The sequence below is a fragment of the Plectropomus leopardus genome, chromosome 8 (genome assembly GCF_008729295.1).
Source record: "Plectropomus leopardus isolate mb chromosome 8, YSFRI_Pleo_2.0, whole genome shotgun sequence".
NCBI lineage: Eukaryota > Metazoa > Chordata > Actinopteri > Perciformes > Serranidae > Plectropomus > Plectropomus leopardus.
In genome coordinates, this window is record NC_056470.1 from 26926521 (window position 1) to 26951664 (window position 25144).

At 38.2% G+C, this 25144-nt stretch overlaps 1 protein-coding gene across 1 annotated transcript in view; it reads left to right on the forward strand.

Annotated features, from left to right (window-relative positions):
- LOC121946929 (metabotropic glutamate receptor 4-like) overlaps window positions 1-25144 on the forward strand; it is a 165192-nt gene that overhangs the window by 132128 nt on the left and 7920 nt on the right. Inside the window, exons 6-8 of the mRNA XM_042491761.1 lie at window positions 7374-7574; window positions 15238-15374; window positions 18511-19446. Coding sequence (XP_042347695.1) covers window positions 7374-7574; window positions 15238-15374; window positions 18511-19446 — 1274 coding nt within the window. The remainder of the gene's footprint in view (window positions 1-7373; window positions 7575-15237; window positions 15375-18510; window positions 19447-25144) is intronic.

A 25144-nucleotide genomic window follows, 5' to 3' on the forward strand; every position in this document is an offset into this window, starting at 1 on the left:
AACTGGTGTCCACATTTAATTCCAACCTGAAGTTTTTCAGAAGAGCATTGAATTGTAACAAAATAATTAAATTTATTCACTTGACCCACCAGTGGTTTTAATGTTTTGGTTGACCAGTGTATACCTTATATAATAAAACATTATGTCAAAATTAATCATCATTCCACATCACCTGTGTTCAAAAATGTATTAAGTTAGAGGAGGGGCAAAAAACATGTCAAATACATGCATAGATATTAGGTCTAAAACACCAATCTGAAAAACTGATCAAATTTCAATTGAGGAAAAAAATAATATGGGAAGCACAGCTGTTATATTAATTTCCTTTTTTTTTTTTTTTTTTTTTTACAAACACTGACCTGACTAAGATCCAAACAGGACTGACACATTGCCTTCATTAAAAACTTGTGTGGCATTGAGCAAGTGTGTAGGCGTTAAATCTGACATGGCCTTGATTTTGATGTTGAAGTAATTTGAAGTAATGTTGAATGTTTTGAAGTAATTTATTATGCATGACAAGGCCTGCAACTTGCATTTATTTTCATATTTTATCAAATGTTTGCACTATGGAAACAGGGAAAATGCTCATTGCAATTCTCCAGAGCCCAAAATGACGGCTTCAAATGGCTCCTTTTTTTTGCAGGTCAAAACTGGCAAAAAAAAACCCCAGACATTTTCTGTAATGTGAGACTAGCAAGAGAAGCAAATCCTGACAATTTGAAAAGGGGGGAACATTTCCTAAAGAAAATAAAATAAAATAGTTACTGATTAGTTGCCAAATAGTTACCTTGCCTGAGTGACCCGTTATGTCAAAATGATCTGTACTCTGCCAAGAAAGACTCATCGTTTCTTCTATCAGCTGAGCACATTAGAAGCCTTGTAGCCTGTAATTCTCAGCACCACGAAAAAAAGGAATCACAGTGTGCACCGGTAATAGAATGAAATTTTTGCACCACTCTACCTTGAATGAACATACAGAGTGACCCGGAGCTTTCTGGATCATTGTGTTCTTTCAGAATTTCAAGGTTTGCCTTGATGAAAACTCCTAAAGCACTGACCAAGAGATACAGTCACAAGGTTTCATCTTTATTCACATCCACAGTTGTTTTGCACTGCTGACTAACCTTCCTGAGGCACTTCTCAAAATCCAGTTTCTCTCTTTTGTCTCCTTCCATCTGCCAACTGGAACCTCATTTTAGAGAAATAAGCTCTTAAAACATACAGCAGGTGTCTAAACATGGATGTGTTCTGGTATTTCTTAGGTTTTCCGGAAGGATATTTCCTGAAACTAAACAGCAAAGGTGCAACATTATTCAAGTTAAAAATGTGTGAAATCAATTGTGGTCAGGTTTCTACACAGAAAAATGTCTTTTGCACAAGAGGAATTTCTTGTGACTTTTCTCTTGCTTTTCATAAAATATTGGATCTTTTTACCTGTAACAACCATAAAAATCCCTCAAATCCAACATGATATGGAGTCATAACCTATAGCAGGGGATCACAAGCACACATTGCTTCATTTTTTACGAGTCAAAAGCCAAAAAGGTTCAGAGCCATGGTCTGCCTCACCTGTACGTGTTTGGACAGTGAGGGGAAACGAATGCCAAATACCAACTCTTGGTCAGTGGCTCTCAGCATCAGATACACCATAGAAACTATAAACTATAAACTATAAACTATAAACTATAAACTATCTGTTTTACCTTTACAAAGTTAGTGTGTAAACTGCCTAAAAATTTTAATTTGACTGTTTGAGAAGACAAGTTGACTAATTGTTGAATAATTCATCTTCTCAAATTCAAACATGAAAATTTAAGGCAGCCTGAACAGTGACTTTTTAGTTAAAACACATAATTCATTTCTAGACTTCTCGATGCACTGAGGTACTCTTTAGCAGCTGTTGTTTTGTCCAGTGTGAAACCGATACTCAAATTACTTTTTTAAAAACTTGGTGTGCTGGTATGTATGTATGTATGTGACGTATGTCCTGTGATGTTACATTACATTAGTAAATAAAGTATTTATTTTAAGCCGCGTTATCAGATTTTTCTACACCTAACCACATACTTAACTGCTTAAACCTAATGAAATAAACCTTATTTAAAAGGCTATACCCGAGAATGATGTAAGTCAAATTTAAATTTTCAGTTCGATACAAATATTCGATGATTCAGGGTTATTTTCCATAAAAAGTTTGAAAGTTTGAACGTGGGTCAGTGGGAGTTTCAGTGTGACACTTAATACAGCAAACAAGCTAAATGTGCTAATGAAGGATCGGAAATGTGCAACAGAGAGGGCCAGAGATTGTATTGTATTAAGCTGCCGTGAGCCATGATTCACCACTTCTAAGCAGAGGGCAGAAGATAATGATATCCACGGGCCTGACGGTACATAGTCTCTCTTTTTCTGAGCTTCTGCATCAAGGTATCTCCAGCTGATTCAAATCTACGACTTTCAGAGGGCAGCCCTAGGTTTTTAACCTACGTACCAAGTTTATTTTTTAAAAGAGACAGATTTGACAAGCTGAAACTGTACATTTCCTCTGAAAATTGAAGTTTATTTTGAAAAGACCCAAAACATGTCATCCCTGAGTGTCTAAAACTGAATGGAAGGGGTACAAGGCGTGTAGTTTCACGTGCAAGGCCACTGATCAACCATCAGTATTTGTCGAGTTGGAAGTGAGAATGTGCCGAAATAAGGGACCTTCTGGCTTTTAGCCGACAGTGCAAACCTCTGAGGCTTCTTGCCTTCAATGAGCCAAATGTCTTTGTATATTTATGTTTAAATGAGAGATACAAAGAGTGTGGGAGAGACATTAAAATGAGAGAAGCTGTGACAGCCACAAACAGAGACAGACTGCCTTGTCCATGCTTCACTTTGCCTGTAGCACACATTTACAGAATAACTGGCGATATTCAAGCTACTTAAACATTCAGAGCCCTGTCACTGATGTTAAATTGCCTCTTCTTAGTGATCAAATAATGGGGGAATATATAGATAAAAACAACAAGACAAACAAAAACTATTCATCTGTTTAAAGCTAACACTTGTTAAAATGAAGTCTCTCTGCTGAGATAAGAAATGGCTGCCACGTCTTACAAGGCGTGCAAACAAAACCTGATTCCACTTTATCAATTGCTTCATGTTGCTTTTTGTTATCTGATCATGTCGGGCTGTTTACATCGTCTTGTGTTGTGCTTGTCTCGGCACAGACATGTGGAAGAGACAGTGAAAAGGGCAAGCATTTGATGAGGAACATTGAAGTTAACCTTAATTGAAAGCAAAAAAAACAGAGGACTCAAATACTGCTCCCTCAGTGACAGCAAGCAGATCGTTTAAATTATATATATTTCCGTATAATAATTGCAAAATGTCAGAGCAAACACGACATTTCAGTGATTAGGAAACAGCCAGGAAGAGCATAGTGTGACCAATTTTCACTAGAGAATACCCATTAGCACACCAAATTGATTATGGTCACTCTTTCCACTTTTCCACATTATGTGTTATTGACATGAGCTATTATTCAGAATTACTCTTTCAAGTCTTTGATGGTACAGATGAAATGAGGTGCTGTAATACAAATTACTCCATTACTTCCAAACATTTTTTCCCTTCAAGCTAAATAGAGTCCAGCATCAGAGGATTTAATTATTCTAAAAAAGCATCAACCTTCAGAGCACAAGAAACTAGGCTGACATGGACCATCTATTGCTCTCATACAAACGAACCTCTATTACAGGGTGTCATTGTTTTCTGTTTGACTTCAATAAGCTCTTCAGACATTTCCCCGAAGAATAGGAAAATGTCAAATGTTACTTGTCACTTCAACCATCACTTGTCCTCAGTGTTTCTGACCACAAAATATATCATATTTCCAAGGGGTTTTGGTTAGCGAGTTTTAAAAGCATGTGGATGACAAAGCATTGCAAAGTGTCTCTCAAAAAACCTTTTCCAACAAATTCAGGAAATAACACAGCAGACAACTAATTTCAGATTAGACACATACATAATAAAGTCCTCATGGATTCATTGAGAGAGAAAGAAAAAAAGCAACACATCAGAATGATGCAAAAGTGGTGTTCAAATGAGTTGTAAATAAAAGATAGTTAAAGCAAAGCACATTTGGAGTGTCTCCTTATCACCGCTGTACCAGCACTCAAACCTGTGATAAAACTGAAGTGTGAGATAGTGACAGTGTTTGTCCTTTTCTGTTAGTTTTCTCACAATTTGTTATACTGAGCCTTAAGAATAGTTTTTGGTCACTTCGCAAACAAGCAAATCTGCAACAGCAGATATATTCGCACATCCAAATGCATACAGTGCTCTCATCCCAGGTCGTCAAATACTGATGCTTTCTCAAGCCCTCTCGTAAGGGCTGGGCGATTAATAAGATTTTAATTTCGATTACGATTTTGGCTTCCCTCTATTTTCAAAACAAGATAATCGAGATTAACGATTATGTGCGGCATGATGAGTCTAACAATGTTGCTCCAATTTTGTCTTTTATTTTGTAAATCAAGCACACCCTTTCCTCGTGCTCTAAAGTCCAAACAGAAGTTTTAGCGCAGGTTGATAACAGAGAGCCACAGCACACTGCCTCTCTGATTTTTTGGAACTTTTCATTTTGTTTATAGACAGCGCTTGCAGCGAAAGAGAGAGGACGAGCAACAACGTGCACAAGCAGGGAGAGCAGATGTGTGCGTGCTATTGATGGTGACAGTGAGGCTGCAGCGAGAGGAGCAGAAAGTATGACGTGAAACGCAGCCATGTGATGTGTGAACAGTTGAGGCTGTTTGTCAGAGAATACATGCTACAACTCTTTAAGACTCGAGACACATTCCCATGTCTAGCTCGCAGAAGTTAGCCCCGAAGTTAGCAAGCTGTGAATCTGAACAAACTACAGTATACAGTAGCAAGATGTGTTACCCAATTGTGGCTGCACCACAAAGCGTTCATTGTTTTTCAGTTCACTTCTATTTAAAATTAAAGGACATAAGTGTTGAAAGTAAACACCAGAGTTAATGTTCAATAACTGCTTGATGTTCCGAAGGCCAGTGAGTAATCATGTTAAATAATTCTGATTTCAACAGCAATCAAAATATCGTGATTATCATTTTTGCCATAATAGAGCAGCCCTACCTCCTGTGTGATACCTGTGCTGAGGGCATCCTTTTGCCTCTCTTTAAGATGCACCATTTGTGATGCACAACTATCTCCTGGGCAAAACTTGTAACACATAGTTAAAGTTGACAAATAGTCGTGGTTAGGTTTAGGCAACAAAACAACTTGGTTAGGTTTAGAAAACACATTATGCTTTGGGTTAAAATAAGTATGTAACCTGTCGTATATATGTCAAGAGTGGCCTAAATATGTAACAGATAAACGTACATAAACGTATGTCAAAAACAGCATTGACTTTATGTTTAAACAGCACTCAGTTTTGTTTTCACATGGGTCATTAACAGCGATATCCTGGGCTAAAGTTTTTTGTGTAACCCAGCCATCACCCTGGCAGTCTGCCCCACACGGACTTTCTCACTCTTTATACTATGCCAGTTTCTCTGAGCATCAATTTTTGCCCTGGATGGGATTACACTGGACTTAGCTGAAACTCATAGGGTATCCACAGGGTGCCCAAGGCTTAAGTATCACAGGCTGAGGGGTGTGACAACACATCAGTCTTTGACAACCTGGGAATGTGAATGGCCTTATAGAACAAAATGACTCTGATGTGTGCAAACAGTCCTTTTCAGACGTTAAATACATAACACTGCAGACTTTATCTATTTGCAAAGACAATGGCTTTTTGTCATTCAGATAGGTGCAATTTCTAGGTAAATTTTCCTAAAGGCTCCATTCAGACATGAAAGCACATTTACAAAAACAGACACAATGCTTGCATGATATTTTGTACCACTTGCATGTGAGAAAACAGCTGTGAGTGTAAAAATGTTATGATAGCAAAGAAGAGTGTTTTCTGATCTCTCACAGGCTGCATCACTGATGGATTTTAATGTGGTTGAATGATTGCTGAAGCTTGATTAATGACCATCGTCATGAGTGCAAGAAACACTCACCCCCAAGTCTTACAGTATATATCCACTGATATATCCTGATAATGATCAATTCGTCAAGCTATTAGAGAGCAAATTTTGCAGCCTGTTTCATAAAGTGTGACAGTTAACGAGTACCAAATGACAGGACCTTATGTTGGACTTATGTTTTATCTCTAAGAGCTCACATGCTTAAAATAGGCTCTTTAGTAGTTTAGTGTACTAAAACTTAGTTGTTTGAAAGGGGTGTGCTTCTACTCTAGCTGCTTTTACAAACTTTTCCAATTTTCCAGTTTCATTCCTGTTAGTTCTTGCAGTTTCTTGAAGCAGTAACTGTCCTGCTGTCACTCTTTACGGTCAACTTATCTGGCAGGCCATTGGCTAACAAAAGCATTACGCTGCTAATTGAAAGCTTGCTTGGCAGTTAACACGCTTTCAAACCAATAGAACTGCCCCAGCTATGATTAATATACACCTGTCATAACTAATTACATTAATACTGAAGAATGATTAGGCCTGTCTTGCTGTGTCTTCCACTCCTCCTCTACCACTCTATCACACTCTGCAGTCTTGATTAATGGATGTGAGGTGGCATGTGACTTTGTGGGCATAAACACTAAGAGATCATATAAACCTAAGAACATCCAGAGAAGGCTCCCAAAGTTACTGAAGCAATTTCCAATTCATGTTTGTATTGACAAACCTTTGCTCACAATATTTGAAATCATTTAAGATCTTTGCATGATGCCCAAGAGTTTACTAAAGGCCTTAAACTGCACCAATAAAGGCAGATTAGGATATATAACACCAAAAGAGTCTCGTTAAATAATCTTGAGTGGGTCTTATCAGCTATCGACGGACCATTATGAGAAAAGCTGTGCATGAGACCATTTTAGATGTTGGTGAGAGGAGATTCTGTGATTGATGTCTTAAAGAAATAGCGTATAATCAGCGGTTAGAATGCACAATTCAACGCCAATCTCTTAATAAATTAAATATTGTGAAGAAATGATGGGTTCACAATTGAGTAATCAAGCTTCTTGAAAGGCTATCATTTGCTTGATTTTACACATCTAGCAATCATTGTTTAGTTTGTACATCTTTGATTGATTGTGGAGCAGCTTTTTTGTTCTGAATATTATGTCATTTATATCAAATATGCTCGTCTTGATTGTCTACTGTGATCGCAATGATTCAGACAGTAAAACACAGCTTGAGAACATATACAGTATAAGTCAAAATCAAATAAGTGATAATATTTCTTGCAATATTTAGAAGAAGAATTTCATTAGTTGTGACTTTTGTGTTTTCTTTTAGATCACGAGCGGATCGGTAAAGACTCATCCTACGAACAAGAGGGAAAAGTCCAGTTTGTGATTGATGCAGTTTATGCCATGGCTCATGCTTTACATAACATGCACAAAGATCTCTGCCCTGGAAAAGTTGGCCTCTGCTCCAAGATGGATACCATCAACGGCACACTGCTGCTCAAGTACATCCGTAATGTCAACTTCACAGGTATGTACTCCTTTTTCCACCTTGGAAGGCTCAACTGCATGTGTGTACTGTGTATAAAGTGGCAAGTAATCTGCAAAATCTATCCTGTATCATCAGTTTATTTGTACCAAAGCAATCTTATCTGTATCATTCTGAGGCATTTCTGCACAGCTTTCTGAAGCAATTTGAATGTCCTATTTATTTTTGGGTTCACCAACATGCTCATGAAGAGGCTTTTGTGAGTATACAGTGTTCTCCAATTATCAGGCTACTGAATGTAAATTACTCCCAGCAAGTATAAGAGGCTGAGAACTGTAGGAGGGCTGTCAATCATCAGAAGAACAGCGTGTTTTATCATAGTTGATGATGTGCAGGGACTGTGCTTTGTGTGATTTCCCGCCTTATCTTGTCAGCATTGAATTGCCCACACAAGAGATCCCCTGCTTGAAGTGCACTGGCTGCGTAGTTAGAATTGTACATAAATGAGAGGAGGAAGAGTGTTAACACGCAGTGGCATGAAAAGCAGGCATCAGTAGTTTTCCACTGGCTGTTCTGTGGGACTTACAAGGCTTTCACACCAGGGACATGGCACGGATCAGAGTACACTTGACCCTAAAGTCCAGTTCATTTGATTGGTGTGAACTCCAGGGCACGGATCAGTGCACAATGTCCACTTGAAAAGGTGGTCTCGAGTACGGTTTATGTCCACTTTGCTACGGTGCGCACCAATCATACTAAAACACTAAAGTTGACTGCAATGTAACGTGACTACAAGGAGTTTTTAAGCAGTTATGAAACTGTCTCAATTTAACACTGATGCCTCTATATTAGATGACAGTGCAGCCTGCCGCAGACAGACCCAGACCTGGCTTTACTGCCACCTTCAACCTACAGTCAGAGCCTTGGGGGAGGCAGAGAGCTCCGTGCCTGACAGCAGTGCCTCAGCCTCCAGTCAGAAGCAGAGCTTCACCTTGCTGCAGCTTTTCCCGCTGATGCAGTTCACAGGCCAGCAGTGTCCACCTGGGGCCCCCTTTTCTAAACTGTAGTTCAACAAAAATGTCACATAGATGATGACGCGAGTATACTCAACATTACTAATGTGAGAGCTGAGAGCTGGGAGTGGACAGGGCGAGCTCATACTCAGGCACGCTACAGATCAATCATACCGAATATGAAAAGCCTTTAAATGTAGTGTAACTGGCCAGTACAGTGAGCAAAGTGTGACTTAAATACACTTCTGTACAACAAAGCTTGCAAAGCTGTGACCCATTCCAAGTCATTCTCTTAAAAAGCATCACCTGAACATCTAAAATGTATAGGGAGACAAATTTCACTTCCTGTCTGGCTTCTGTAACTTCAGTCAGTCCCTCAATGAGTATTTTTCTTTCATCGGCCTTTCTCAGAAAATGAAACAAGATCGTGATGTTTACTTTCTACATCATATGACAAATTGGCATCCACTACGAGAGCTTATTGCAGATTTAGAGTCTTTGTGTGTCTATTGGCCGATAATTAACAGGAAATTTTATAACAGAAATTTAAAATAAGGTTTGAGGCAATTTCAAAAGTCACCTCAGTCACTGCCCTTCAACTTGCCCACGGACTCATCTCTTTTGTTGAGCTGTGAAGTATACCTTGAGTAGCCTCAGGGTTACTCGGGACTCGTAGTTACTAGTAGTACTTTTTTTTTTTACCTTGACCTGTTTCAACTGCTGTCTTCCTGCAGTCTTCCCCAGAAGAGTCACATGATGTTGTTATGACATATCCTGTCAGCTGTTTTACATACATTTGGTCATCCTGTCAGGTTTACTGTCCTTGGGGCCTGTTTAGCAATCTTAATGGCCTCCCTCATCCAACAGTGGTGGTTGTTGCTCTCTAGCCGAATGACTCTGGCTTTGGCTTTTTTTCAAAGGCAATAAAAACAGCACCTGCACAATGCAGACTCACTTTCTGAAAGAGATATGTCAATGACATACTGGAAAAGGTGAAATCTGTTCAATATGTCAGACCTGACACGATGACCAAACCTGTATAAAACAGCTGACAGGACACATCACAACATCACCTGACTCTTCTGAGGAAGACTGCAGGAAGAAAGCAAAGGTTAAAAAAACAACCTTACTAGTCTGGTGATAAGGAAAGAACTAGCCATATGACACACTCTTGAGGCCTGTTTTTTTTTTTTTTTTGTTATTTGCATTGTTACAAAAGTAAGTTGGATTTTGAATACAGTTTCCCTACTACTTTCCTACTACAACATTATATGACAATTGCATTAACTGCTGTTGTATCACAACAATGCAAAAACATTTCAAGTATGAAAGCGCGCCAGTGTTAGCAAAGAAATGTTAAAATTCACCGTTTTATAGCCAAAGCTGTACATTATTTTGTACCATTTGTTGCCCATTATCCTGGGTAAGAACAACTAGAACATTCAAATACAGAACAACTGGCTTGCACTTGTTCTCTTCCTGTATCAGCACATGTATGGTGCCTAAATGATTTACATATTATGACAATAGTCTCCTATTGTTATGACAATAGGATTTTGCACAAGAATATCTTTGTAAGCTTAATTGTTTTAGACACTGACATTGTTTATCTTCTGCTATTCATCTTTGATGACTGCTTTTAGGACATATTTTAGAGGATACACACTATAAAACATTCAGCTAAAGAGTGTAGCAACTGATGTAAAGAAGGTGGAAAGGTTTTGCTAAACTGTCTCAACACATGTACAATTCTACAAATGTAACACTATAACATAGCAACAAGTAAGATGCACTTTGAAACTTTGAAAATTAATTACAGCCCTGCATTTGCAAGAGAAGGTACATGTATAAGGAGGTCATGAAAGCGGCATGCGCACAAATTTAACCTGCTGGCTTGTAAAGAAATAATGTAAATGTACGCACAACGGGGTCTAACTCAGGTCAGCATTAGTGCTTATAACAACTTGGGTAATTATACATCAGATGAGTAGAGGGTCAAAGTGTTCATGCAATCAAGCAGAATGCAATGTAAGCAGTGTGACGTAGTCCCGAACCTTTTCCACCCTCACAAATGATTATACAGTAAAGGCTGCATTTATCTGTATGACAATTACATGGTGGAATTTTTGGGTGTCGGCAGTCACACCACAGCAAGTACATGACAGGAATAATTTGCAGTAAATGAGAACAGTAAGGGAACTTTATGAGTAAAACATCTGCCCACTGCTGCAGGATCCAGTGTTGCTGACAGTTTAAAAAAAGAAAAAAAAAGAACAGACAGAAAGAAGCAAGGACCTAAACTCAACCTTTCTTGGGAAATGACAGCATGTAAGTTGAAAATAGCAGGCAGCAACGACAGCAACAGGGTTAAGTTTTGTTGCTAACTAAACTGATGTTAAATTTAGGGAAAAGTACAAAACTGTTAAAAGAAAAGGCATGATATGGCATTTACTTTTTAGAGACTTGTATGGTTTATAGATTTATGTACGAGAGCTTTAAAGTCGAGACAAAGTAGCAAAGGAACAAAGCAAACACAGATACACATTAAATATGGATAGATTTTAATAATGTAGTCAACGTAACCTTTTGTCGGGTATAATAAAGGTTAACTTGACACTTGTTATTTGCAGCAGTTAGTTTTCATCTCAAATGGATATTGAAAGGAAACTCTGCAACACTGAGATAGTGTTTTACTGTAGGCCTTATCTTCAAAGTCAAAACATTGTTTACCTGCACTGAGTGTGCCTATTACTATGTAAGCAGGTCAGCCCTCATTTGTGTAAAATAAAAAAAAGAAGATGAAACAGTCTTATCCTGAAGTTTAACTTGTTTAGTTTTACAAGACAGATCAATTCTCCCAGCTCTGGAGTAAAGCTTTAATGTATAGCAGGCTTGTGTTACTGGATTAAACTCTGTCTTTATGCACCCTTTCATTCATGGTGTTATGTTACTGGATGGCTTGTCAGCACTGAAGCCAATGGGGTTACTATAGGGATGGCTAGAAAAATCAATGCTGCACATTACCGTAATGCTGCCTTACCTCTTTCGGCACAGAGGTATGGAGAATTTAAAAGGTTTGTAGGAAAACAACGGGAATGTCCACATGATCCCAGTGTATTCTGGGAATTGTATACACTCATCCATGCTGACAAAAGGAAAGAGGAAACCCATACAGATACTGTAGATGATACGTATTGATGCATGGCATTAAGACTGTAATCCCAGTGATGCTGAGGAAACTGCTGCTGTTTATATTCATAAAAATGGTACATGCTTAGTGGTACTTAACCCATTAAATCTGGAGCAAACTGGTTTGACTTATATGAAAAACAGGGGAAGAAGGTAATGAGCAACGAAAGAAGAAATCACCAAACATTTGCAAGAAATCTGTAAAAAGTACAATAAAATTACCTGAACCACCTTATGATGAAAACCATACATAAGAAAGGAAAGTTAAAAAAAAAAACAACAAAGAAATGACCTGGAAAAATGCTTAAAAATGCTGAAACATAATTCTACTGTGTATTTATGGTAATTAAAATGAAGTTTTTCCTGAGCTTTTTGCCTTCTTTTCCCCTAGCCTTTTTAACAATAATTTTTAAAGCTAAAGCTAGAGTTTTTGAACATTTCTTTCCAAGTTGCTCATTGCCTTTCTTTCCCATGCCTCTGAAAGAAATCCCACCAATTTGCGTAGAGCTCAAAAGTTTAAATACTTTTGAAAGGCATCTGAAAGCAGCTCAAGGAAAGTGATGTTGCTCCGGGTTACAAAGGGTTAATGCTTGTTTTCCTGAGGAAATTTTGTTTTACAAAGTCACCTTGCAAGACGTAAAACTGATAGTTATAGCTGTGTTAAAAGCGTTGTGATTAAAGGTTGGCTGTAATATAGAGTTTGCGTTTCAATCTGCCTGTTTTCATGAGGTTTGATTACTAATTTAACTAGGATGTAACCTGAGGAAGCACTCACTCTCAGGATCATATATGTATACTGCTTAATAATGGATCCTGCCTGTCGGGAAAGTAGGAATATTAAAGAGCAAACTGTGAGGGTGTGATAGAGTTTGAGAGACTAAACTGTTCCTGAGGTCAGTGCTATAAAAGAGAGAACGCTGAAAAGACAATCAGCCCCAGCACTGGCCCTTAACTCTGCCCAATTGAACGACTAATAACCATGTAAGGCTCTGCTTCCATTTACAATAGAAATAAATTGCAGGGTCCGACAGCTCTGAATCTCGTTTTTTTTTTTTTTTTTTTCTAATCGCTGCTTTGCATTTATGAGAAAAGCGTGGTAATTCTGTTTTCTTCTGCTTGTATTATTAGGTTTGTAGCAAATGCCTTCATCAAAGAGTTCACCAAAAGCAGCACTTTTAAAGTTCAACGGCACAATCTGTGTATGGATTTGATCAGTTTTTATGCATTTGTAAACACATTAGATTCTCGTGGCTTTGGCTAATGGCTTTTAATGGAGTTGGAGGGTGATTTTTTTTTAACTGAAACCGTGACATTCTGCAAATTGCTGTTTTGTTTGAATGCATTATCAATTCTTAAGAGAAGCAAAGAGGAGCTTTAAATGTGTCGCCTTCAATAAACCAGCCTGAAAACCGAGAAGAAACATTAGCAGACTTGGAACGTAAACTAGCAGACCAGTCACTGCTCATAATCAAACAATAAAGTTCAACAATTTCACAGCAATGAATCATGTTTATATAGATTTATTTGTTCTCATCTAATTTGGAGTTGTATGTTTGTAATAATACAGTATCTACACACTGCTCTGAACACATGTTCTTTGTCATCTCCACCGTGCAGCTTTGTTGATTTAGCTCTCAAAGCAATAACACACACTATTATAATTAACAGAAAATTTTACTGAGGCCATTTAATTTTTGGTGCATCTGGGCAGAGCTGCAGTTCATGAGAGTCAATGATGTTTTTATGCCTCAGAGCCAGCAACAGCCATGGCTTGAGGCATTACGTTTTTGCGTTGTCCATCCCATTGGTTTGTCCCATAAGGGATATTCTACAAATTTGGCAAAAACGGCATTAATATTCTGAAAAAATATTTTTCTGACCATTACTTGATGCCATAACTCAGGAACAGAGGGGAGACATTTGGACAGATACTGAATTGGTGACACTAATCTTAGGTGTCCATCTTGATACTGTGTTGATTGTATAGATCTTCTGTGCTACCGTTTGTTGTTTGCAGCAACATTCATATCTAAAGCATTGTCAAGTGTTATGGCTTCACATGAGTCTGGACAGACATGGATGTTCACTTTAACTGCAACTTGAGTGGTGTGGAGGCATACAACTGTGAGGCTAATTCCCGTGTTTTCCTGGATTGCATGTTTTTTTTTCATAGGAGTTATCATGTGCTGTGTACCCTCAGAAATGTGACCTGGTTATTAAACAAGCAGTTTGTTCATTTTTGCTGGATGTGCATGAAACTTGCTAAAGTTTAGAGGTGAAACTAATCGATTAAGGCAATCAAATCAGGAGAAACATACATCCCACTCAATTCCCTGTATTGCTGAGATCAGCAAGAAAAGTTTTCATAATTCTACATGACTGCCTGCAGTTGTCTTGGACATGTCCTCTAGATAATGCAGCAGGATTATACTAATGCAGTTAAGTCCTATGGGTTCTGATCAGACCTCTGACACACACAAATCTGCAGGGAGGGAGTAAAAAAAAAACCGTCTGGTCTCAAAGCCTGACTCACAGGTTTCCAAATCTGACTCACAGGTTCAAACAACAATCAATACGGTGACCTACACAGGGAAACAACAACACACTCACACATAAATAATTCCTTTTATTCTTATGACAAAGAAGAGTGAATTCAATACTTTTGGAACATGATTAACTCTGAAAAATGCTGAAAAACACTGAGTCTGAGGTCCAAACATGAAGAATATCCTCTTTCTGTTACAGAAAATTGCACTCTTATCCCTTTGATGTAGCTCTAGAATATACTGTACACAACATCCAAATATTGACTGTGGGCAATCCAAAACACATTTCAGCAGCAAGTTAACTAAGTGCAATTTTTTTCCCTGACTTTTCAACCCCACTTTCAACATGTTACAGAATTGCTGAGTATTAGGGAATCGCATTGCTGGAGAGACAGCACATTTGGTTGGAGCAAATAGACAGAGATGGTTATGCTATTAATGGTCCTTTCCTCAGAGATGCTCTGCGGTGGGCTCTCATCACTAAATCTGTGAATCCTCGTTCCCTCACACCACAATTTTATAACAAGTTGTGAAGCCGGAGAGGGGGGTTGTAGCTTGGCTCAGAAACAGGAAGCAGGGGGATGAGAGAGACCTCAAAGTGGTAATCAAAATCAATGCCGTCATTCGTTAGCACTCCGAGTGGGGACCTTGTGGATAACAAGCAATGGGGCAATAAGCAGAATGAAGGAGTGTGAAATGATATGGGAACATGAACAGACAGCAGCGCTGGCCCTCCTCAAAGGACCAGGACAACATGGCTGTCAACATCTATTTTGCTCCCATCATTAACACTATAACAGCATTAGCTTGAGGTCCCCTTGCAGCCTCATTTCATCTCAGAGCGTTATGGGAACTACTTGAGTTTGTGCTGTGTTGTCCAACCCTGGAGTTCAGTTTTACTTTACAATTTGCCTTTTATTAAAACAACTATAACATTTTATTCCCTTTCATACTCAGGAATTGCTGGCACCCCGGTGGTCTTCAACGTGAACGGAGACGCCCCAGGTCGCTACGAAATCTACCAATACCAGATCACGAATAACACCACAGAATACAAGATCATTGGCCACTGGACAGATCATCTCCACTTAAACGTATGGATATTTTAAATACTACTCTTACTTTTCATATGCTTGACTTTTCTAATAATGTGAGTGCCAGATCTTTATGCTAGTGATTGTGCTCAATATCCACATCAGACTTTGACAATCAGCCATTCATCCGACATCCCATATATGGCTGTTTAGTGTTTCATTACTAATTGAACTCATTTAGTCTTGACAAGAAAATAGAAAAACATACAATAAATAAATCATAAAAAAAATATATTTATAAAAAAATAAACCTACAATTTTTAGTTTCACCAACATGAAAGATCAATGTTATAACCATGGTCTTAAAGAAAGGCACTGAACGGAGGAACATTTCCCTTCATCAGTTAGGACAAAAGCCAAAGTAATCTAAAGACATACATTCTTATCTGAGTTTATTTTCTTTCAACACTGCCAAAGCAGCCTCTTTACAATTAGATATAACATGTACAGCACTATTATTGCTTCACATAGTAGAACTTCATGTGTTCACCTTCTTATGACTGTTATCAAAGCTCATGTTGAATGCATGTTGCTCATGCTGGCTTTTACAGGGCAACAGTCAACTGAATAATGTTAATAATTAATCACCCTCCACCTGGATACCTTTAGAATTTATAAACATACAGCCTAACAAATGCTTTAGGTTAATACAGTGTGTGTTGTGCAGTATTTCCACAAGATTTTCACCCCCAACCATGCCAATATAAGAAGGTCCAAGGGAGTAAAAAGCCATCTGTTTGCATTAACCTTCAAGACTCAAGATTCTGTGTCACTATTACAGTACATACTCCACATACTTGAAATAGCATTCTCTGCAGCAGCATATACTACGGACAAGACACACCATTTAAGTTATAAGCATATATAGAAACTGAGTAATGACTGGAAATTAATAAGTGCTTGCAAAAATAGTCCAAAATCTTATTTGACATTTATTCACGATACGGTAATAGTTCCCTTTTCAACATATGCATGGTAGGGTTGGGTACTGAGGTTGGTACTTTTGAAAGTACTGAGCAAATTACGTCAGTACTACCGAGTTGCAATTTGCGTTAAATCCATCAGTGCCAAATGCAGGTACCTGAAAGCACATCTGGATGAGAGTGAAGGGTTTACACAGGAGGGGGAAGTACTGCAAAGCATCCTGAAGCCTGGAAGCCAGCTATAAAGCTCCAAGGCCAGCAACAGAGCTCCACGAAGCCGCTGGGTTTACCTTCAGACAGGAGGCGGAAGTTCCCCAAAGCCACAATGAAAAGATTAGAAAAGAGCGGAGGAGAATAGTTGCCTTAGTAGTCTACTACCTCACCCCTGCAGCTTTTCAAAAACTAAATTTTGTTATAACAGAGAAAGTAAAGTACCAAAAAAAGGTATGTTTGGCAATCAATACCAAAGTACCGGAACCAAATATCACTTCACATGTGAACGGTATCCAACCCTAATATATGAGGCACAGAACCTGTAGTTTCCTATGTGTTGACATCAAATTCTTTGTTTTCAATTTTAAACTTTGTGAAAAACAATGAGTATGCATCATTTTGTTGTTATGCATCATTTATACATGAGCCCCCGGGCGTTCTTATTTTGTTGATGCACTTACTGTGGGTATGGTACAAGATTATTGTAGACATCAAGTTTTTGAGTTACTGCTGCACACAGATCAACTTATCAGCATCACCTGCATGGCAGAGATCTCCAAGGAAAATCAAGAACGCCATATGGACATTTTTTTAGACCCAAAACCAATCACCTAAATCATCCAGATGTTTATTTGAATAATTGAATATTCCCTATCCCTTTCCGCACCCCATCTTACTTTAATAAGGCCTCTTAAGCAAACCGTGTTGTAATAAAAATAAATAACGTCAGAGCAACAGTACAGGCACATGACACTGCAGTGTTGAGACTGCAGAGCCACACACACTCTATTTACTTATCTTTCCCCCAGTAAGTGCAACATCGCTTGGAAGTAATTAAACGGCAAAGTTGTTTCCTGTAGAGTTGTAATTCGATGAGTTTACACAATGATGTCTTGATAAAAAGAGTGCAGCTTTCATGTGGTGAATATCCCATTTACAGTTTGTTCATTCAATCATGCACTCCTGTGTAAACTAATCTACCAAGTGTTAATTGAATTGTATCCTCATGCATTATGCAGAAAGCTATTTATGTAACTAGTGTTACAATATGTTGTAAATTATGTTCAAGTTTTTGCTGACCCTTAACGGTGCTCTTTAATTCTGATTATGAGCTTGTCCAAATGTAATAATGTTGAATAATTGCACAATATTTTTGTTCATTGGTTATCAGGCATGTGAGTATACAGTTCTGAAAAAAACATAGGAGACCGCTGCAAAGTCATCAGTTTCTCTAGTATACCTATTTATAGCTATTTGTTTAACTACAATTAATATTTTTGTTTTATTCTAACTAACTAACTACTGACAACATTCCCAAAATCTAAATAAAATAGTGTGATGTACAGCAGTGGTTCCCAACTGGTGGGTTGTAGTCCAAAAGTGGGTCGCAAGTCCATTCTGAGTGGACCAAACATGACCAATGAACATGTCAAGTTTCTCAAAAACACTATCTTGATGTAAAGTGAATTTATAGCATAAAGCTTTTATTTTGAAGTGTCATTCCTGTTTACTCTTGCAGTTTGTTTTATTTCTTTGTGTTTAAGCCAACGTGATATTTACATTTTTTGTAAATAAAATTGGTAATGGGGTAATTTATTAAATGTGTAGACCTTAAACTAATAACTAAGGGGAAATAAGGACCCTATGGCTGGACTTATTGGTAACTGCTGATATAGAGCAGTCATTTGTGGAAAATAACAGCTGGTCAAAATAACAGAAAAGAGGCAGTTTTCAGACCCCAAATAATGCAATATTAATAAATAAAAAAAATCATATTCACTTTTTATACAACACAGTATTAATGTTGTTCTTCTCAAACTCTGAATGACTTTTGTTTTCATTTCTTTTGGCGTGGTCACTAGTTACTTTTTGATTCCAGTTATTTTTGAGGTACCATTGGCACTGTTTTTGCAATCAGCTTTTTTCTAAAGCTGTATACAGAGGTGGAATAAACTGGTAATTTCTGTATTTTTCCCCCATTCCTATCATTTTCTCTCCAGATCAATGACATGCAGTGGCCTGGTTCAACACAAGAAATCCCGTCCTCTATTTGCAGCCAACCCTGCCGCCCTGGCCAGCGCAAGAAGACAGTTAAGGGAATTCCATGTTGTTGGCACTGTGAGAATTGTGACGGTTACCAGTATCAGGCAGACACTTACACCTGCAAGATGTGCCGCTTTGATTTGCGGCCTAATGCGAACCACACTGGCTGCGATCCCATTCCCATTGTCAAGCTGGAGTGGAGCTCTCCATGGGCGGTCATCCCTGTCCTTATCGCTGTGCTGGGTATCATGGCCACCGTGTTTGTGGTCGTCACCTTTATACGCTACAATGACACACCCATTGTTAAGGCATCAGGTCGAGAGTTGAGCTATGTGCTGCTGACTGGTATCTTTCTCTGCTACGCTACAACATTCCTCATGATCTCCACTCCTGATGTGGTTATTTGCTCCCTAAGAAGGATTTTCTTGGGCTTGGGTATGAGTATAAGCTACGCAGCCCTGCTGACCAAGACAAATCGGATCTACAGGATTTTTGAGCAGGGCAAGATGTCGGTCAGTGCCCCTCGATTCATCTCCCCAGCATCCCAGTTAGTCATCACATTTAGCCTGATATCACTGCAGCTCCTCGGAGTGTGCATCTGGTTCGGTGTTGACCCATCACAAGCCATCATCGACTACGAGGATCAGCGTACGGCCAATCCTAAATTGGCCCGTGGTGTTCTGAAATGTGATATATCAGACCTCTCCCTCATCTGTCTGCTGGGTTATAGCATGCTGCTGATGGTTACCTGCACAGTTTACGCCATCAAGACCAGAGGGGTTCCCGAGACGTTCAACGAGGCCAAGCCCATCGGCTTTACCATGTACACCACCTGCATTGTATGGCTCGCCTTCATCCCCATCTTCTTTGGGACTTCGCAATCAGCAGAAAAGGTAAACATTTCTTTTTAAATGTGTTGAAATAGAAAATGTAGAGTAAAATAATCTAAGACGGTGCAAACAACCTATTCTTCAGCCCAGTTAAACCAAAGATTTTTTAGTGGACAGGTTAAAATTTGCAATTAATTGCAGTGTGCTAATCTTTCTGAAAAATCTGCTAGTTTACACCTATGACTAGACAGTGTATTGCCTCCATGGCGTCGACTTTCTTCACTTCTGTTCTTATCTCCAGCTTTTTAGGAATATTTTGTTCCTGATGTAAGTTGTAGCTTTTTTAAAATATGAATGAGGGTAGCAACAGTGAGATGTTGGCTAAAGTTGCATTTAATAGACATAAACAAAACAACCTGAACTTCAAATGGACAGTATGCACAATAAATAGGCCACAATAATTTATAGGACCAGCATCTATTAATCACTCAGTGAGTATGTATGCGTGACATGCACACATACAAGCAACAGCACTGAAACACTGTCCGACATCAACACACAGTGAGGACAGAGACCAACATACGTGCCAACAGCCGCATGGATTTAAATGAGATGGACTCAGGCTCTGCGGGAACCAAGGGCTGTTGTAGGAGAATGCCACAGCTAGCAAACAAACCATCTTCTGACTGTTTGTAACTTACATGGCCAGAGAACTTTTTCTAAATGTTTCTGAATAATATGATGTTTATGAAAAAGGGGTAATTCAGCCTCCAGGAAAATGCAGAAGAGTCTACAGACCCCCACACACTCCAGAGTTTGCCTTTCAATCAACTTCACAAAAAGCAGCAGTTACAAAATGTTTTGATAATCTCGAAATAATTGTAAATTACAAGAATAACATGAAGTAAATTGTAAATACTTTTTATGCCAAAGACCCAAAGACTATATTTAAAGAAGCATAGCAGTGATCAGGAGTAACATAAACAAATGAGACCAGCTGACCAACGCACACTGCAGCACCAAAGCAACCTAAACCAACTCTGTTGTGACAAAATAACTTAATGCTCAGTCTGTTTCACCTCAAAAAACCCGGCACCCACTTAGCATCTTGGCTTTCTCCGCAGCTAATATTGCAGCAGAGCGGCTGCTCTCCACAGCTGGAGACATTACCACATATTACAACACAGCAGAGCACTCCGCCTCCCCCTCATTTTGTTATTCTCATAAAGTTTTCATATTAATTAATTTGTAAATTAATTTATTCAGTTAACTTTTTAAAATAAAAAGGCTGTGGACCATTTATCTTATTTGCAAGCTATGTTTCAGATTGTACTTCAGTGGAATTAGGACACCAATGAATAGTTTGGCACACAGTATACTGGTGCAAGACAATGAAAATTGTGGCCCGTTTTCTATTCAATCAATCAAGAACCAGACAGCAAAGATTTGGAATTGAATGGTGAGGGTCCAAAAGATTCCCTCTCCTAAAAATAACCAGCTAAGTTTTGCCCCCTTTGTTTATTATTATTTTTTAATTGTTTTCGGTGCACAAACGCCAATGCAGTCACAAAGCTTCCACTGATTGTTCTGTATTTAGAAAGAGCACAATGACAGCAAGTCAATTAAATGCACTCATGCATGTTGGATGTCAGTTTTGATTTGGAGTTCTTTCCTATTTTCTATGTGCCTCATTGTGAAGAAAATGGCCACTCAAATTATGTTTGTTGTGTAGCATCAGCCTCTTGTGTTTGTGGATACTGCCACTATTCATCACGAGACGATGGGCTTTGTGCTTCACCGTGGGGATTACAAGGCTTTTAGAGCTGTCTTGTGAGGATAATTCATTCACCTCAAGTTTGCTTGGATATGTTGTCTTTAATTGTGTTTCTGCGTATGTATTTGATTCAGTTCCTCTGGTTGGGAATACCGAGTAGTCAATCACCGCATATTCAGGCACATAGAAACAGATAACGCAGGTTTGTGAAGTAGCATAAAATTACTGTGGCTGTTGAGGTTTCTTGTCAGTTGAAAGTGAATCACAAATTACCTCTTTCAAGTGCTAATTCTGAGGTTGCTCAACACAGATGTACATTTAAAAAAGCAGAGAGTGGAAAAGTTAAACTACTGATAGAAATGGGAATGCTACTGTATGGTGCTGCATAATAACAACCTTAATAGCAGCCTTCAGGCAGCGTGATTCATAAGTGTGCATGGACATTTGGTACTACTAAAGAAGTCGTAGAGGAAAATGCCTAAACACCTATTAAAACATAGTAGTGTTTCTTAGACAAAGGCTGTGCGGGGAAGTGTCCTTTTAGATACGTACATACTCTTTGTTCTCCTCAGCTGGACAAGAATACAGATGTAGTAAACCAGTAATATTAAGACCATTATCCAGTTGCTAAAGTAAACTATCATTCTTACAAATTACTACTACTACTACTACTACTACTACTACTACTACTACTACTACTACTACCACTACTACTAACTAATTGTACTATGGTAGCCTATTAACAATATTTAATAAATAGAGTGTGAACTATAATTAGAAAATTGTCTGTTAGGGCTGCAACTTTCACAGTGTTTCCCATGTATTCATTCACATTTTGATAATTCAGGAGTGTTCATTAGGAGTGCGATTGGAATAGATATACTGTTCTATTATGCATTGCACCAAACTCTTGGAGAGCAGAGCATACTGTTGTCACAGGCAGAGTAGCAGAATTCCAGGCGCAGTGAAAGTAAAACTGTTAATTGTGCTGTGTTTAAAAGTTTGCTTTCACCCTCTTTGCAGCACCTTCTCTTCTTGTTTATCAATCTGATTAGCTTTGGACAGGATCAACAGATCAACTGTTCACTCAGAGATTTTTTTCTTGAATAATTTACTGTTTATTTTTTTGGTTATTTGATTAATGACTAATTTATAGATTATTCTAAAGATTTGCTTCATTACTCAACTAATTTAGCTATTAATTTACCCTCAAAGGGTAAATTAAAAAGGCTGTACCCGACTCAGAATTATGTATGTAGAATCAGGTTCAGAGTCAATTCCTCATGCTTTTTCCATATACTTTTAAAGTTTGACCATAGTTCAGTGGATGTTTAGGGTGACAGCGGCATTCACCTTCTAGAGTAAAAAGGCTGACTGCCCTAATGATGCGTTGGCATTGTACAACAACATTTTTTGCTGATACTTATCAAATAAAGGCCAGAGACTCTTTCATGTTGCTGTGAGCTGTAAATTGGCCACTTCTAAGCAGAAGAGAGAAGATGACATTACCTCAGTGCCTTACAATGGAGAGTCTCTTCCTCTGTACTGCTGCACTGTGTGCACAGCCGTCTCTGTCAAAGAATAGTGTAGGAAAGAGTGCTCAATGCACAGAGAAAAAAAAACTGGGCACCAGAAGTACGAAACACTAATTCGTGTTTTTAACTTTCCTTTGCTGCCTGCTGTGTTCGATACTGTAAAATGAACAGCACAGCACCTCAAAACTCTACATTAACTAACACGCACATATATTTGGAATTAGCTTGCGGCAGAACCCATTCGGTCCTCCTTGCCAGGTGTGCTTTCTGAAGATTTGGTTGAAGCCCTTTAGAATCAACAGGCAGCAAAGCTGTTGCCTAATGCTATGACGTTGCCCATCTGGTGACTTGTCTATCTTTTCTGTACTTTGTTGCTAATGGACTGTACAATGTGTTGGCAGGAAAACATAGGTAGAAAAGAATATTCTGTCAACTGGTTTATCACGGCATAGCAGCACTCAATTTAGGGTTATCATGAGGCATGTGAACAGGTTTCCCCAGTGTGGCCAATAACTAAGTCACACCGTTCATGTAAACACAGCCAGTGATGAAACAGGCAGCCAAATACAAATAAGCTCTATTCTTCAGTTGTATCTCTGCCACTGAAGAGCAGGTGGATGAACTGAAAGGAGAAAATCACTCTCTGTCTAACAGGGTTTCAATCCAATCCAACTGGCGTTTACACAAATCGAAGGCTTGCTATGTTGTTATCACAAAAGATGTTAATTTACACCCTGAAATAATACAGACTATCTGTGAAAGAACACTGCAAACTATAAACTATTACAAGTAAAACTATTTCCAGATCAAAGCTACTGTGGTAACTTTAAAATAAGTTTGAACTTTTTGAAGTTTTTGTCATACATGCTGAAACTGTGACTATATTTTGGCAGTAGTATATATGACAGATAAACATGTTTATCCTCCAATTAGCGGTTCTAATGGAAATTGCTAGAAACTACCTCAGCTGTTGGAAAACAACCAATGAAAATTGAGGAGTTTCTAACGCTATCATGTCAATCACGACATATGAACAGCAATCAGACTGTTAAACTAGGCAACCCTGATCAATTATGAATCAAGATTTTATTACAGAGTTGCCAATTTAATGTTTTTAGAAATGCATTTAAGTTAACTGTTTAGCTGTAACTTAACTTCAACTTTCACAGCATTTCTGTGAGAGCGGCGTGGTCATAAATTTTCTCATTGCACAGCTAAAAACTAGATTAAAGTATGTTTCTGAAAACAATAAGTAGGCAATTCCTTAACAGAATATTGATTCATATACGAGTTTTTTAGTCTGACCGCAGATCATGAGCAGTGATTGATATGATTGACGTGTGCTAGAGATTCATGGCTGTGATTGATTGTTTTCCTTTAGCCGTGGTGGATCTCGCAAATGCCATTAGAAGTACTATGAGGAGGAGGAGCGTGATTTTTTCATAGTTTATGTGTCTCAAGTCCTACTGTCAGAATATACTAAAAAAAATTTCAGCAAATATGACAAAAACTCGTTCTTATAAAACGCGCACGCTATAGCTTAAAAGAGAGCACTGCAGTCTTTTTTTCATTTCCAGTTTTCAGAGAAGCAAGACTGTATCCTGTTTATTCATGAAATATACTCTTACACGCACCATTAATTTCCAATCCAATATGCTGAATGTAGCTCCCTATAACTTGTATTTGTTTTATTTATATACACATTATTCAGTAGCAAATGTATTACCTGAAATTGTGGTATCTTATGACCTGCCATGATATGGCTCCTTTAATATGTGTTGTCCAAATCCAAACAAATACTGACTATAAGTAACCATTTTGGAATCAAACCAAATTAGAGTTAATCAACCTTTTCACAGGAAAAATGTTGTCATAGTATGAGAAGAATAGCAGTTACTAATATCATTAATGTTGGCCTTATTTTCGTGAAGTGTCCCAATAAACAATAATAGTGCAAAAAATAAGTCACCATGCGTAACACCAGGACCCTGAAACCAGTCCCTGATCAGATGTTGCTGCCCTCCACCCCCCACCATCAAAAATAGATTCTAATTTTTCTGTTGTATGCTGACTGAATGCTATTCAATGCAATTTCAATTATTTTTGCAATCTGCTCTGTTCCCTTTATTTTATTGCAAAAAAACCCTCATCTAGAAATATTGCAACATGCACTACAAGTTTTTTTGTTTTTTTTGTTGTTTTGTTAGAAAAGCTGCCTGAGAATCAGGCATTTCAGGCTGCAACGATTATAAATACAGTCTGTGAAATCCTAGAGGGAGTGTAAAACTGCAGCATCTACTGTACATGGATTTCAGCTGTCATTAATTTACACCTGCACTTTTCCTTTTGTGACATGTTTGCTTAAGGAAATATAGCCAATAAAGTATTTTGCAAATGATTTAATTACTAAATATACAAACTATATATACTAAATATATATACAAGGACTTGG